The sequence below is a fragment of the Pan paniscus genome, chromosome 9, assembly GCF_029289425.2.
Source record: "Pan paniscus chromosome 9, NHGRI_mPanPan1-v2.0_pri, whole genome shotgun sequence".
In the NCBI taxonomy this organism is placed as follows: Eukaryota; Metazoa; Chordata; class Mammalia; order Primates; family Hominidae; genus Pan; species Pan paniscus.
In genome coordinates this window covers 65,188,016-65,203,566 of record NC_073258.2, presented here as the reverse complement: position 1 = coordinate 65,203,566, position 15,551 = coordinate 65,188,016, and the positions used below count along the sequence as shown (strand labels likewise).

The 15,551-nt window shown below is 51.3% G+C and overlaps 1 protein-coding gene and 1 non-coding gene across 2 annotated transcripts; both read right to left on the bottom strand.

Annotated features, from left to right (window-relative positions):
- Nucleotides 1-426: 426 nt before the first annotated feature.
- Nucleotides 427-2,906, bottom strand: LOC103783322 (cytochrome c oxidase subunit 8A, mitochondrial). The gene is made up of 2 exons (XM_008953943.4): nucleotides 2,184-2,906; nucleotides 427-745 (listed from the first exon to the last, which is right to left on the bottom strand). The coding sequence occupies exons 1-2, from the start codon at nucleotides 2,295-2,297 to the stop codon at nucleotides 650-652; spliced, it is 210 nt and encodes a 69-aa protein (XP_008952191.1). The 5' UTR covers nucleotides 2,298-2,906; the 3' UTR covers nucleotides 427-649.
- Nucleotides 2,907-6,267: 3,361 nt separating this feature from the next.
- LOC112441346 (U6 spliceosomal RNA) lies at nucleotides 6,268-6,374 on the bottom strand. The gene has a single exon (XR_003029267.1). It is a non-coding gene; the product is annotated as a U6 spliceosomal RNA (small nuclear RNA).
- Between the last annotated feature and the right edge of the window lie 9,177 nt (nucleotides 6,375-15,551).

Genomic DNA, 15,551 nt, shown 5'->3' with positions numbered 1-15,551 from the left:
AAGCCAAGATTCTGCAAAGTCCCTACCCCCAATTAGGAAGGGCACCAGCACCTAAGAAATGAAGTCCACCAAAAAGGAAGACCAGAGAAGGCTGGCCCCTTAGAGGAAAGGCTTCTAGCTGAAGATCCAGCCCCAGTGGGACAGACACACACACACACACACACACAGACACATACACGCCCATTGGGCTTTGCACAAACAAGGGAGCTGGAGGGGATGAGCCAGAAAAGCTGCACAATGACAACAGGCTTTGTCTTCCCAGGAAGCCAGGCACCATTTAAAGGTACAGAAGCACACGAGGAGTCCAGCTGAGGCACACAAAACCTACCACAGGGCAGCCAGCTGGGCGCTCTTCTCCACACCCCCACCCAGTGCCAGTGGAGGCATGAGCCCAGGCAGGAGGGAAGGCACAATGAATTTCTGAAGTAAAGTTTAAATAGATTTTATTGTTACAAGGGGGACCCCACCAAGCAGGGTCAGTGACCCCCCAGGAGGTCACCATGGAGACATCAATAGGTCATGATTGCAGAAGAGGTGACTGGAATTGAATGACATGATCCAGGGGAGGCCGGCCACAAATGCAGTAACATGACCAGGATGGGCCGGTGGGGCTGGTCAGGTCACAGTGTGAGGGACAGAACGGACCCCTTCACTCTGGCCTCCTGTACGTCTCCAGGTGTGACAGGATCCAGCCCGCTGGCAGGAGGAAGGTCACGAAGCAGGAGGTAAGCCCAACGGCCAATTCCTACACAGAGCACAAGAAAGAAGGCACCTCGGAGTCAGTATTCCCCTAGGCTCTCTAAGTCCTAGCAGTTCCCAGGCAGCAGAAAGCCCCGCTCAGGGAGCCAGGACTCAGAGGCAAGTGGGAGGCCCCGCATCCTCACGTTAAAGGAATCCACACTCCACGGAGCAGATAGAGCAGGTCCAAAGCTACGCTAACCCTTGAGGTAAAGGGTCAGTTATAAGGAGGGGGAAGAGTGAGAGGAAGGAGAGACAGCTGGGGTTAGGGTTCAGGGAGAAATGCACCACCAGATGGTAAAGGAAGGGACAGGAAGCAGGATTTATTGAAACCTGTTTTAAAGCTGGTCTGGGCCGGGCATGGTGGCTCACACCTGTAATCCCAGCAATTTGGGAGGCCAAGGCGGGCGGATCACGAGGTCAGGAGTTAGAGACCAGCCTGACCAACATGGTGAAACCCCGTCTCTACTAAAAATACAAAAAATTAGCCGGGAGTGGTGGCGGGTGCCTGTGATCCCAGCTACTCGGGAGGCTGAGGCAGGAGAATGGCTTGGCTTAAACCTGGGAGGCGGAGGTTGCAGTGAGCCGAGATCGCACCACTGCACTCCAGCCTGGGTGACAGAGCGAGACTCCGTCTCAAAAAAAAAAACAACAAACAAAAAAAGCAAAGCCTGTATGTTAAGACCCAGGATCCTTGCATGGGCCAGTAACTCCAAAACGATACCTATCCTTCCTTGCCTGAAAACCCCCTCCCAGGCCGGGCGCAGTGGCTCACGCCTGTAATCCCAGCACTTTGGGAGGTTGAGGCAGGCGGATCACGAGGTCAAGAGATCGAGACCATCCTGGCCAACATGGTGAAACCCCGTCTCTACTAAAAATATAAAATTTAGTTGGGCACGGTGGCACGCGCCTGTAGTCCCAGCTATTCGGGAGGCTGAGGCAGGAGAATCGCTTGAACCCGGGAGTCGGAGGCTGCAGTGAGCCGAGATCGCGCCACTGCACTCCAGCCTGGCGACAGAGCGAAACCCCGTCTCAAAATAAATAAGTAAAATAAAATAAAATAAAATAAATAGCAGTAACAACCATTTTCGTCGCTGACAGCGTCAGGCATCCCCCAGTGAACCAACGAGAAAATGGGCTCAGAGCGGCTAAAGAAGTCGGCAGGAGGCGGCGCAGCGAGGAGGCGACAGGAGAGGGAGGGCCTGACAGGACCAGACCCGAGATCCTGGGGCTGTGGGGAAAGACCTAACGCCGACAGCCCCGACAGTCGCCCGGGCACTGTCCCCGTCGTTCGCGCCCTCCAGACATGCCCAAACCGGCACTGCTGCTCCCCGCTACGCTGCGGGGCGCGGGGTGCGGGGCATTCTCAGGACCACCTGAGGTCAGCTAGGCAGAATGGGTCAGCCCACGGCGCCTCCCCGCGCTCTTCCAGGCCCGTTCCTCACCATGATCCCAAGCTTCTCCTCCGGCGGCAACGAATGGATCTTGGCGCGCGGCACTGGGAGCCGCCGGGCCGAGCCTGTCAAGCCCCGCAGCAGCAGCGGCGTCAGGACGGACATGATGGCACGGAGTACACCACAAAAAACGGTCAGCCGTAGCCCAAGGTCAGGAAGCCAAAATGGCTGCGCTGGCCGGAAGTTCCGGAGCTGGGGAAGCAGAGAAACTGCGGCGCGGAAGTCTCTCGGAAATGACGCAAGAACACACCTCCCACAGCCCTTGGCAGTTTTGGGCGCGTTCCTCGAAACAGCCAATTGACACCTTCCTACGCTATGGGCGGAGCACAAAAGGGCTCTTCTTCGAGTTATGTTCCGCCTCCAAGGCTTATACTTGTGAGTGACATCTGGGGCCACCCAATCATGTACGCGAGAAGCCTAAACTGTTCTTGACTCCTCCCTTCATTCATACTGTTAAATCTCTCTCTATTCAGGCCGGGCGTGGTGGCTCACGCCCGTAATCTCAGAACTTTTGGGAGGCCGTCTGTACTAAAAAAAAAAAAAGTACGGGCTGGGCGCGTTGGCTCACGCCTCTAATCACAGCACTTTGGGAGGCCGGGGCGGGTAGATCATCTGAGGTCAGGAGTTTGACACCAGTCTTGCCAGCATGGTGAAACCCCATCTCTACGAAAAATACAAAAATTGGCCGGGCGCAGTGGCTCACGCTTGTAATCCCAACATTTTGGGAGGCCGAGGCGGGTGGATCACCTGAGGTCAACAGTTCGAGACCAGACTGGCCAACATGGTGAAACCCCGTCTCTACTAAAAATACAAAAATTAGCTGGGCATGGTGGTGGGCGCCTGTAATTCCAGCTACTCGGGAGGCTGAGTCAGGAGAATTGCTGAACCCAGGAGACGGAAGTTGCAGTGAGCCGAGATGGAGCCATTGCAGTCCAGACTGGGCCACACGAGCGAAACTCCATCTCAAAAATAAAAAACAACAATAAAAAAGTTCGAAAGCAGCCTGGCCAACATGGTGAGACCCCATCTCGACTAAGAATACAAAAAATAGCCGGGCATGGTGGTAGATGCCTGTAATCTCAGCTACTAGGGAGGCTGAGGCAGAAGAACTGCTTGAACCCGGTAGGCAGAGGTTGCAGTGAGCTGAGATCACGCCACTGCACTCCAGCCTGGGCGACACAGCAAGACTCCGTCTCAAAAAAAAAAAAAAAAAAAAATCTCTCTATTGAGAGTCCCCTCCTCTCCACCAGGCCTCCGTCGTTTTTCTTGAGAATTCCTGACACTGACCTAGTAACCAAACCTCCCTCAATTACTATTACACTCTTCAATTCCAGTTACCATGCTGGAGCAGCCAACTTCCCTTCCTTCCTACCCTATCACTCTCTCTCCCTCCCCCATCCCTTCCTTCTTGGTTTTTTAAACCTAAATCTGACCAAGTCATATACTTTCAGTGGCTCCCCATTGCTTCCTAGTCAAAATCCCAATTCCCGGATGTCACTGTCCAGCCTCAACTCTCAAAACTCTTCAATATTCCACACCTTCGACCCTGCTCTCTGATTTCCACCAACAAGCCTTTTGTTGCATTCAAAATGCACTCTGCATTTTGTTATTGATGTTGAGACAAGGTCTAGCTCTAAGCCCAGGCTGGAGTGGAGTGTGGTGTGATCTCGGCTCACTGCAGCCTTGCGACCTCCACCTCCCAGACTCAAGCCAATCTCCCACCTCAGCCTCCCGAGTAGCTGGGATTACAGGTGCCCACCACCATGCCTGGCTTTTTTTTTTTTTTTTTTTTTCCGAGACAGAGTCTTGCTCTGTTGCCCAGGCTGGAGTGCAGTGGCACTATCTTGGTTCTCTGCAACCTCCGCCTCCCGGGTTCAAGCAATTCTCCTGCCTCAGCCTCCTGAGTAGCTGGGATTACAGGCATCTGCCACCATGCCCGGCTACTTTTTGTATTTTTAGTAGAGACAAGGTTTCACCATGTTGGCCAGGCTGGTCTCGAACTCCTGACTTCAGGCGATCCACCCACCTTGGCCTCCCAAGGTGCTGGGATTACAGGCATGAGCCACAGCGCCCAGCCTAATTTTTGTAGTGTTTGTAGAGCTGGAGGGGGGTCTTGCTATGTTAGTCAGGCTAGTCTCAAACTCGTGAGCTGAAGCGATCCACCCAGATCAGCCTCCCAAAGTGCTGGGATTACAGGCGTTTGTCAGGGCACCTGGCCTTGCCTCTGCACTTTGGGTTTTGTTTTTGAGACATGCATCACCCAGGCTGGAGTGCAGTGGTGCAATATCAGCTCACTGCAACCTCCACCTCCCTGGCTCAAGCGATTCTCCTGCCTCAGCCTCCCAAGCAGCTGGGATTACAGGTGTATGCCACCACACCCGGCTAATTTTTGCATTTTTAATAGCGACAGGGTTTCGCCATGTTGGCCAGGCTGGTCTTGAACTCCTGGCCTCATGTCATCTGCCCGCCTCAGCCTCCCAAAGTGCTGGGATTACAGGCATGAGCCACTGTGCCCGGCGTTGCTTCTGCATTTTATGTTCATTTTTTCAGCTCCTATGCAGGCTGCCTTTTTCACCATGCTAACTCCTGCTTCCTGGCTTCCAGTTAATGATACCACTTACTTTATTCAGTGAATATTTATTAGCCTCTACTGTGTGTTAGGAACTATTGTAGACACCAGTATAAACGAGGTGGATAAAGTTTCTTGTCACAAAGCTGACATTCTGGAGGGAAAAAACAGACAATAAACAGGCACTTAATTAGAAACTATTGTGTAAGTGTCACGGTGAAAATAAAACCATGATGTGCTAGGAAGATATGTGGGGTGGCACTACTCAGGATGCCTTCGCTGGTCACCCCAAGCCTGTGTCTCCTCTGTGCCCAGCAACACCTGTGTCAGCCCTGCCCCACATGGTGGGTCTCCATCAAGACTAGGGGCCACCTGAGGGCAGAGCCTGTGTTGGTTCACCACTGTTTCCAACCAGACACTCAGAATGTTTATAAACTGCAGGAGGCTGAACAGTATTGAACTAGGTAGAAGGCACATGAGAAAGGGGGTGTGGGACCAGCCCCTGGGCCAGGTCTTAATGGTACAATCTCATTCCAGGTTTACAATAATGTCATGAAATAGATGCTATTATTATTTCAATTATTTTATTTTGAGACAGTGTCTTGCTCTGTCGCCTAGGCTGGAGTGAAGTGTCACGACCACACCTCACTGCAGCCTCGACCTCCCAGGCTCAAGTGATCCTCTTGCTTCAGTTTCCCGAGTAGTTGGGGACTACAGGCACACACCACCATACCTGGCTTTTTATTTTTTGTAGAGGCAGGGTCCCACTATGTTGCCCAGGCTGGTCTTGAACTCCTGGGCTCAAGCAATCCTCCCACCGTGGCCTCTCAAAATGCTGGGATTACAAGCGGGAGCCACTGCGCCTGCCCTATTTCGAATTTTTTACAAATGAGGAAATAGGCCTGAAGAGTCAGGTGACTTGATCAAGATCATGAAGCTACAAGGCTGCCTTGCCAGGATTACAGGGCAGTTCTGTTGCCTCCAAAAGCCATGCTTTTAGCCACCACACATGCTGCTGCAGAGGTGGACTTCCCAGAAGTTCCAGTTTTGACATTGAGGTTATTAACATCAAAGGCTGTGGCAGGGGGTGGCGATGGGATGGCAAGAGATTGATAAACAGGAGCTTTGGAAGAGAAACCTCAGCCCATGGTTTCTCTTCCATGGTGGTGGGGCGGGGGGGTGGTGTCACAGCAAGGTTGCAATGAACTCGGGGTGCCCTAGAAGGGGAGCTGTGTCTGAGCTTCCTCTGGAGGGATGTGTTCCCAGGCCCCAAGCTCATCCCTCTTCATCGCTCCCTCACCTTCCCCACCCCATTCTAGTTTTTTGTTTGTTTGCTTTTGGCTTACAACAACACAAATTCATTTTCTTACAGTTCTAAAGATCAGAAATATAAAATCAAGATGTCAGAAGGCCAGTATTTCTTGTCACGGCTCCAGGGCAGAATCCATTACCTTTTATTTTCTAATTTCTAGAAGCCACTTGTATCTCTTGGTTTGTAATCCCTTCAAAAATATGGAACGCTTCACGAATTTGCATGTCATCCTTGCACAAGGGCCATGCTAATCTTCTCTGTATCATTCCAATTTTAGTACATGTGCTGCCAAAGCGAGCACTTTTTTTTTTTTTAGACAGAGTCTCGCTCTGTAGCCCAGGCTAGTGAGCCGTAGTACCATCTCAGCTCACTGCAAATTCTGCCTCCTGGGTTCAAGTGATTCTCCTGCCTCAGCCTCCCCAGTAGCTGGGATTACAGGCGCACGCCACCACGCCTGGATAATTTTTGTATTTTTACTAGAGACAGGGTTTCACCATGTTGGCCAGGCTGGTCTCAAAACTCCTGACCTCAAAGTGATCCACCTGCCTCGGCCTCCCAAAGTGCTGTGATTACGGGCGTGAGCCACCGTGCCCGGCCCCATTCTTAGCAATCTCAGCCCAACCCCACCCACAACCACCAGGTCCCTGTTCTTGCCCTGCACTGAGCCCTAGCAAACAGCCCAGGACAGATGCTTCTAAACTCCCTTCCCGATCCCTAGGGGCACAGGGTTAAGAGGCCCAGGCCCCAGCTGGCTGCCACTGGGAGAAGGAAGGGGCAGGGACCTCCCTGCTGCCCTCCTGGGCTTGTCTGGCACTGGGAAACAAAGGAATAACTCCCCAATTAGAGCACAGTCAGGTGTAGGCAAGAGAAAAACGACTTCCCTCCACACCTCTAGGTTCTTTGGCTGGACTATGAACTAAATTGACAAGACAGATCAACAGGTGAGAAACCATTTCTAATTAGATGCATACTATGATGGTTAATACTGAGTGTCAATTTGATTGGACTGAAGGATACGAAGTATTGATCCTGGGTGAGTCTGTGAGGGTGCTGCCAAAGGAGATTAACATTTGAGTCTGGGCTGGGAAAGGGAGACCCACCCTTAACCTGGGTGGGTGCCATCTAATCAGCTGCTAGTGGGGCTAGAAGATAAAGCAGGCAGAAAAATATGAAAAGACAAGACTGGCCTCACCTCCCAGCCTACAGCTTTCTCCCATGCTAGATGCTTCCTGCCCTCAAACATCAAATTCCAAGTTCTTCAGTTGTGGGACTCGGACTGGCTCTCCTTGCTCCTCAGCTTGCAGGCAGCCTATTGTGGGGCCTTGTGATCATGTAAGTCAATACTTAATAAACTCCCCTTTATATACATGTATCCTATTAGTTCTGTCCCTCTAGAGAACCCTAATACACATACACAAGGGAGTACCAAAAAACATGTAGCTCGAAGGGTCAGATGACTGAAGCTTATATAGCATCCTGAGCTACAGAAAGAAACAGGGGATGGGAGTTCTCAGGGGTTATGAGGGTGAGGGGAGGATGTGTATGGTGAATAAAGGCTGTCTTGTTACACAGATGAAGTCTCCGGTGATCAAAGTTGTCTGGGCCAGGCTTGGTGGTTTACGCCTGTAATCCCAGCACTTTGGGAGGCCGAGATGGGCAGATCACGAAGTCCAGAGATTGAGACCATCCTGGCCAACATGGTGAAACCCCGTCTCTATTAAAAATACAAAAAATTAGCTGGGTGTGGTGGCACGTGCCTATAGTCCCTACTCAGGAGGCCAAGGCAGGAGAATCACGTGAAACTGGGAGGTGGAGGTTGCAGTGAGCTGAGATCGCACCACTGCACTCCAGCCTGGCGACAGAGCATGACTCTGTCTCAAAAAAAAAAAGAAAAAAAAAAGGTTGTCTGGAGCAGCCCTCTTCCTGATATAAGATACTCTTACCAATGTAAGCGTAATATAATTTCCATTATGCATGTAAATTACAAAATAGCAACCTAAAAGGAAGAAGCTGAAACAAAATTAACATAAGCAGAGAGCTTATTTGGGCCAAGTTTGATGATTATAACCTGGGAGCATAGAATCCAGTTATCCTGAATATACACTCTGATTAGCAGCAGTTGTAACTGGATTTTTTTTTTTTTTAAGACGGACTCTGGCTCCGTCGCCCAGGCTGGAGTGCAGTGGCACCATCTTGACTCATTGCAACCTCCGCCTCCTGGGTTTAAGCGATTCTCCTGCTTCAGCCTCCCGAGTAGTTTGGATTACAGGCCCCCTCCACCACGCCCGGCTAATTTTTGTATTTTTATTTTTTATTTTTTTATTTATTTTTGAGACAGAGTCTCACTCTGTCACCCAGGCTGGAGTGCAGTGGGGCGATCTCAGCTCACTGCAAGCTCTGCCTCCCAGGTTCACGCCATTCTCCTGCCTTAGCCTCCCGAGTAGCTGGGACTACAGGCGCCCCGCCCGGCTAATTTTTTTTTTGTATTTTTTAATGGAGATGGAGTTTCACCGTGTTAGCCAGGATGGTCTCGATCTCCTGACCTCGTGATCCGCCCACCTCGGCCTCCCAAAGTGCTGGGATTACAGGGGTGAGCCACCGTGCCTGACCTGTAAGTGGATTTTTAAAGGCAAAAAAGTAGGATAGGGAGCCAGGAGGATCGCTTGAAACCAGGAGTTCAAGACCAGACTAAGCAATAAAGTAAAACCCTTGTCTCTACAAAAAAATAATAATGGTGTGACATGTGAGTGTCTGTAGTCCCAGCTACTTGGGAGGCTGAGGTGGGAGGATTGCTTGAGCCTGGGAGATAGAGGCTGCTGTGAGCCATGATCATGCCACCGCAAGAGTGACAGAGTGAGACCCTGTCTCAAATAATAATAATAAAGTAACAACTTAAAAGAGGGACAGGGAGTGAGCCAATACAATTGTCAGAGGTGTTTGAACCAGAGAGACTCCATCTTGAGTAGGGGCTGGGTAAAATAAAGCTGAGACCTGCCGGGCTGCACTCTCAATAGGTTAGGCTTTTTTTTTTTTTTTTTTTTTTTTTTTTGAGACAGAGTCTTGCTCTATAGCCCAGGCTGGAGAGCAGTGCCACGATCTTGGCTCATTGCAACCTCTGCCTCCCGGGTTCAAGCGATTCCCCTCCCTCAGCCTCCTGAGTAGCTGGGATTACAGGCACATGCCATCATGGCTGGCTAGTTTTTTTCGTATTTTTAATAGACACAAGGTTTCACCATGTTGGCCAGACTGGTCTCGAACTCCTGACCTCAGGCAATCCACCCACCTCGCCCTCCCGAAGTGCTGGGATTACAAGCGTGAGCCACTGTGCCCAGCCCAAATTTGTTTTATTATTTTTTTTTTGAGACAGTCTCGCTCTTCACCCAGGCTGGAGTACAGTGGCACCATCTCAGCTCACTGCAACCTCTGCCTCCCAGGTTCAAGCAATTCTCCTGCCTCAGTCTCCTGAGTAGCTGGGATGACAGGCATGCGCCACCACGCCCGGCTAATTTTTGTATTTTTAGTAGAGACGGGATTTCACCATGTTGGTCAGGCTGGTCTCAAACTCCTGGCCTCAAGCAATCCACCTGCCTTGGCCTCCAAAGTGCTGGTATTCCAGGCGTGAGCTACCACGCCCAGCCTAAATTGATTGATTATGGAGTCTCACTCTGTCACCCAGGCTGGAGTGCAGTGGCACGATCTTGGCTCACTGCAACCTCTGCCTCCCAGGTTCAAGCGATTCTCCTGCCTCAGCCTCCCGAGTAGCTGGGATTACAGGCGCATGGCATCACGCATGGCTAATTTTGGTATTTTTAGTAGAGATGGGGTTTCACCATGTTGATCAGGTTGGTCTCGAACTTCTGATCTCGTGATCTGCCTGCTTTGGCCTCCCAAAGTGCTGGGATTACAGGCATGAGGCACCGCGCCCAGCCTCCTTTCCATTCTTAAACAACTTGCTTTCGCTTTATGCTATGGACTCACCCCAAATTACTTCTTGCAGGAGGTCCAAGAACCCTCTCTTGGGGTCTGGATTGGGACTCCTTTCCTGTAACACAATGTTGTTTGTAAGGAATTATTGGTTTATAGAAATGAGGCTGATTAGTGTTACATTATAGGGTATGGGTTATAGTGTCTGGTGTGGCACTGTTAGGTTAATGTGTAGCTACTTGTGGCAATAGTAAGAAGTTTCAAGAGATGAACACATAGCTCAAAAGATTAATTACTGTCTCATGTTAATATCTCTCTGGGCCTAGTAATTAAAAAGATTTACATTCCTTAGGCTGGGAGTGGTGGCTCATGCCTGTAATCCCAGCACTTCAAGTCAGGAGTTCAAGACCAGCCTAGCCAACATGGTGAAACCCCATCTCCACTAAAAATACAAAAATTAGCCAGGTGTGGTGGCACACATCTGTAGTCCCAGCTACCCAGGAGGCTGAAGCAGGAGAATCATTTGAACCTGGGAGGCAGAGGTTGCAGTGAGCTCAGATTGCTCCATTGCACTCCAGCCTGGGCAACAGAGCGAGACTCTGTCTCAGATACATAGATGATAGATGATAGATAGATAGATAGATAGATAGATAGATAGATAGATAGATAAGATAGATAGATAGAATGAATTGATTTACTTTCCTCAGATAAAAATGCTTTTTTCTCAAAAAGGACCAGGCACAGTGGCTCACACCTGTAATCACAGCACTTTGGGAGGCCAAGCTGGGCAGCTCACCTGAGGTCAGGAGTTCAAGACCAGCCTGGCCAATGTGGTGAAACCCCATCTCTACTAAAAATACAAAAATTAGCTGGGCATGGTGGCGAGCACCTGTAATCCCAGCTACTCAGGAGGCTGAAGCAGGAGAATTGCTTGAACCCGGGAGGCGGAGGGTGCAGTAAGCTGAGATCAGGCCATTGCACTCTAGCCTGGACAATGAGCAAAAAACTGTCTCTCTCACACACAAAAAAATTAAGACATTAAAAAGGTTAGCTTTTCAGAGCTTCTCTTATGTCTGCAGTTTCTCTGAATAACCAGCTCAAAATATGCCAAAGTAGCATATTTCAGGGTGGGATATTCTGGTCTCCTACAGTCACATTTTGAAGTGGTGTGTCCTGAGCCCCAACACAGGCAAGGGGCCTGGGGATACTCTAGGAGGTGATGGGGACTTTCTGGCGCTGGGAAACTGAACTTTTTGTTTGTGCTGTGTTCCAGGGCTTTCCTCAGGCCTCTGTGATGCATTTCTCTCAGAACACCTATCACAGTGGAGGAAAGAGAGGCTGGCAGACAGGTTCCATAACGCAGCTGAGTCTGCTAGTGCCAGGCAGGGCTTGTACCTAGGTCTGTCTGTTGGATTAATACCAAGGTCTCTGCTCTTTCCCCATCCCTCCCAGCAACCAACCCTTCCCAGAATCCAGGCACAGTCCTTCAACAAAAGAGCAGTGAGACTGTATGGTGCATTTATACAATGAAACGTGACAGAATAGCGAAAATGAACAAACTCCAGCTGCAGCACGGATGGATCCCACAATGTTGAGGGGAGAGGCCAGGCATGAAAGAGCACAGGCTGCATGCTTCTATTTATACAAAGCCCAACAGCAAGCAGGTCTGAGCCACGAGGTGTGAGTCAGGTGGTGGGGACCCCAGGGGAAGAGGGAAGACAGGGGGCCAAAAAGAGGCATGATTGGCTTCTGGATGCTGGTCACCCTGTTCACTTAGTGATGAGTCCATTGTGAGTGGTGGGACTTTCACGGTTTGTGCACTTTTCTGTATGTATGTTACACTTCAATTAAAAACTTTAAAAATTTTTGACAAGACAGGCCAGATGCAGTGGCTCATACCTGTAATCCCAATGCTTTGGGAGGCCCAGGTGGGAGGATCATTTGAGATCAGGAGTTCGAGACCAGCCTGGGCAACATAGCGAGACTCCTGTCTTTACTAAAAACAAAAAATTAGCTGGGCATGGTGGCGCAAACCTGTAATCCTAGCTACTTGGGAGGCTGAGGCAGGAGCATCGCTTGAGCCCAGGAGGGTGAGGCTACAGTGAGCTATGATTGCGCCACTGCACTCCAGCCTGGATGACAGAGTGAGACCCTGTCTCAAAAAAATAAGGCCAGGCTGGGTGTGGTGGCTGATGCCTGTAATCCCAGCACTTTGGGAGGCCAAGGCAGGTGAATCACGAGGTCAAGAGTTCAAGACCAGCCTGGCCAAGATGGTGAAACCTGTCTCTACTAAAAATACAAAAAGTAGCCAGGCACAGTGGCAGGTGCCTGTAATCCCAGCTACTCAGGAGGCTGAGGCAGGAGAATTGCTTGAACCTGGGGGACAGAGGCTGCAGTGAGCCCAGATCATGCCACTGCACTCCAGCCTGGGTGACAGAGAGAGACTCTGTCTCAAAACAAATAAATTTTAAAAATAAGGCCAGGCGCAGTGGCTCATCCCTGTAATCCCAGCACTTCGGGAGGCCAAGGCGGGAAGATCACCTGAAGTCAGGAGTTTGAGACCAACCTAGCCAACATGGTGAAACCCCGTCTCTACTAGAAATAAAAAAATTAGCCAGGTGTGGTGGCATGTGCCTGTAGTCCCAGCTACCCAGGAGGCTGAGGCAGGAGAATCATTTGAACCCAGAAGGTGGAGGTTGCAGTGAGACTAGATCGCATCACTGCACTCCAGCCTGGGCGACACAGCAAGACCCTGTCTCAAAATAAATAAATAAATAAATAAATACATAAAATAACAATAAAAATAGACAAGAAAAAGCAGGGGAAAATAACATGCCATATGATCTTGTTTTGCTAAAATAGACAAATAGAGAAATAGATATGCATGTAAAATCTAGAAGGACACATACAAATTGTGACCACTAGTGTTCTCTAGATACTGGCGGGAAAGTAGGTCATTTTTGGTCTGTCTCTACTGTATTTCCAAGATTCCATATACGGCAATTCTCGTTTTCTTTTTTTGGAGATGGGGTCTCGCTTTGTCGCCCAGGCTGCAGTGCAGTAGCAAGATCTCAGCTCACTGCAACCTCTGCCCCCTGGGTTCAAGCAATTCTCCTGCCTCAGCCTCCTGAGCAGCTGGGAATATAGGCGCCTGCCACCATACCTGGCTAATTTTTTATTTTTAGTAGAGATGAGGTCTCGCTATGTTGCCCAGGCTGGTCTCGAACTCCTAATCTCAAATGATCCTCCCACCTGGGCAGAGTATATATTTTTGTATTACAAAAACATTTTTGTATATTACAATAATATACTTTTTTATATATATTTTGTAATATATTACAAAACAATGTTTGTATCTTAGAAGAGACAGGGTTTTACCATGTTGCCCAGTCTGGTCTTGAACTCCTGAGCTCAGGCATTCCACCCGCTTTGGCCTCTCAAAGTGCTGGGATTACAGGCGAGAGCCACCATGCCCAGCCTAGGGCAATTCTTACTGCTTACAAGTAAGCAAGCCTGGGTGCAGTAGCTCACGCCTGTGATCTCAGCACTGTGGGAGGCCGAGGTGGGCAGATCACCTGAGGTCAGGAGTTCGAGACCAGCCTGGCCAACATAGTGAAACCCCATCTCTACTACAAATACAAAAACTAGCCGGGCATGGTGGCACACACCTGTAGTCCCAGTTACTCGGGAGACTGAGGCAGGAGAATCCCTTGAACCCAGGAGGCAGAGGTTGCAGTGAGCCGAGGCCGCACTACTGCCCTCCAAGCTGGGTGACAGAGCAAGACTCCATCTCAAAATAATAAACGAGCAAGGAGAGGGGGGTTTGTTGGTCCAATGAGGGAGGTGTGCCCCATGTGGTGACAGGCTCTCTGTGACAGGAACCTTCCACAGGACAGGGACCCCCTCTATCACCCTGGACAGCTGCTGTGCTGCCTGCAAAGACGGGGAGCTCAGTTCCCCCGCCTGGGACTGCCCCCACGCTCCGATTGCTTGCTAGGGAGTCCCTCCCTACTAAGGGGTGAGACCTAAATCTTTTGAGCCCTTGGTCTCTCTGATCCCCAGGCTCAACCTGTTCCCTCCTGAGTGGGGCACTAGGAATAGATCCCAAGCCTTGGTGATGGGTAGGGGAGCTGGTCCAGGCTTCCTGTCACTGATTGTCATACCAGGTGCCCCACCCCAGAGGCGGCCCCCAGACCCACTGCTTACACATGGCCTGGACAAACACTGGGTCTCCCCACCCCAGGCCTGGCCCTCTCCCCATGAAAGGCTCTGGACCAGCAGCTGCTCTTGTCCAAATATGGAACTGCGAGGCCTGGGGAGGGAGCTGCACCCCAGTCCTGAGGGGCCAGCAGGTAAGAACCCTCAGCTGCCCCTCCTCTGCACACTTTCTAGAGCTTGCCACCTCCCAAAGCATCTGATCTGGAGCTGGTAAGAACCTGAGTTTTGGGTATCCAGTTTCCCTACCTGGCCTGGTCTCTCCTCCTGGCACATCAGGTGGGTGCCAGGCACTGAGCCCTGGGGCTGGCCAGGAGGGCTGCAGGGTGAGGATGCAAAGAAGCCAGCCCTGTGCTTTCAGAGGGCAGCTGGGGCCTCTTCATCTGCCTGTGGGTGGGGAATGACTCTTGGGGTGACGGCAGCAGCAGGAGACTCTAGTGAAGCTGCAGGAAGGGTCCAGTGCCCAGAGGTGGAGGGTGAACAAGGGCCTCGGGGAAGGAGATACAGGCCTAACACTGGGGTGCTGGGTACCTCGAGAATGTACCTTTCCCTCCGCGGGCCTTAGCTTCCCCACCTGCAAAATGGGGGCGCTAATGCAAACTCCAGGAGAAGATGGAGGGAGAGACGGCATCATTGGAAGAGCTAGTTTGGGAAACCTAACCAGGCAACGGTCAAGGGAGGGGGCGGGACAGAGACAAGGATCCCAGAGGAGCGTTTGCTCTTCCTGGGATACAGCTGTTGCCAGGCATCCAGGCGACAGGCCCAGACACAGCTGTCGGGGGCGGGGTTGGGGGTGGAGGGGTTGCTCTCTAGGCAGGCACAGCTGTACTGGCTGGGGCACCCCAGGGTTCCAGCAGCGGGAGGGAAGGGTGCAAGCTGAGGGCTGGGCGGGCCTGCCGAGAGCCTGTGGTGGTTAACCCCTTCCGGAACGCAGTCCACAGCCAGCGGCCCTGTGTGGTAAGGGCGAGATCACCGCATTTGCACCCGTGTGGGACGGTGGCTCCAGCTTGGTGAAGACTGGCTTCTCAGGCCACGTTTCCCTCCATCATGGGCTGGCCCCCAGACTCACCCCTACCAGGCTGGAACCACATCCAGGACCCTCTGCCTTCTGAGCCCCTAGCCTGGGCTCATAGCTCCAATACCCATGGGCCTCTCTTGCTTCTAGACCCCTGATCAGCTTAGGGCAGGTCCCCACTCCTTTTCATGTTCCTGGACACCAATCTCACTGCCAGGACCCTCAGAGGGCTCTAGCCTGAGTGCCCCATCCCTGGACCCCTCCAGCCACATACCCCACCTTTCCCCATCCCATATATCCAACATTCAGGAGAGGGGCCGCCAC

Bases quoted from the DNA above. Each gene is read 5' to 3' on its own strand.
- LOC103783322 (XM_008953943.4), bottom strand. From the start codon at position 2,297: ATGTCCGTCCTGACGCCGCTGCTGCTGCGGGGCTTGACAGGCTCGGCC. The intron at 746-2,183 runs GTGAGGAACGGG...TGCTCTGTGTAG, and splicing joins AGGAGAAGCTTGGGATCATG to GAATTGGCCGTTGGGCTTAC.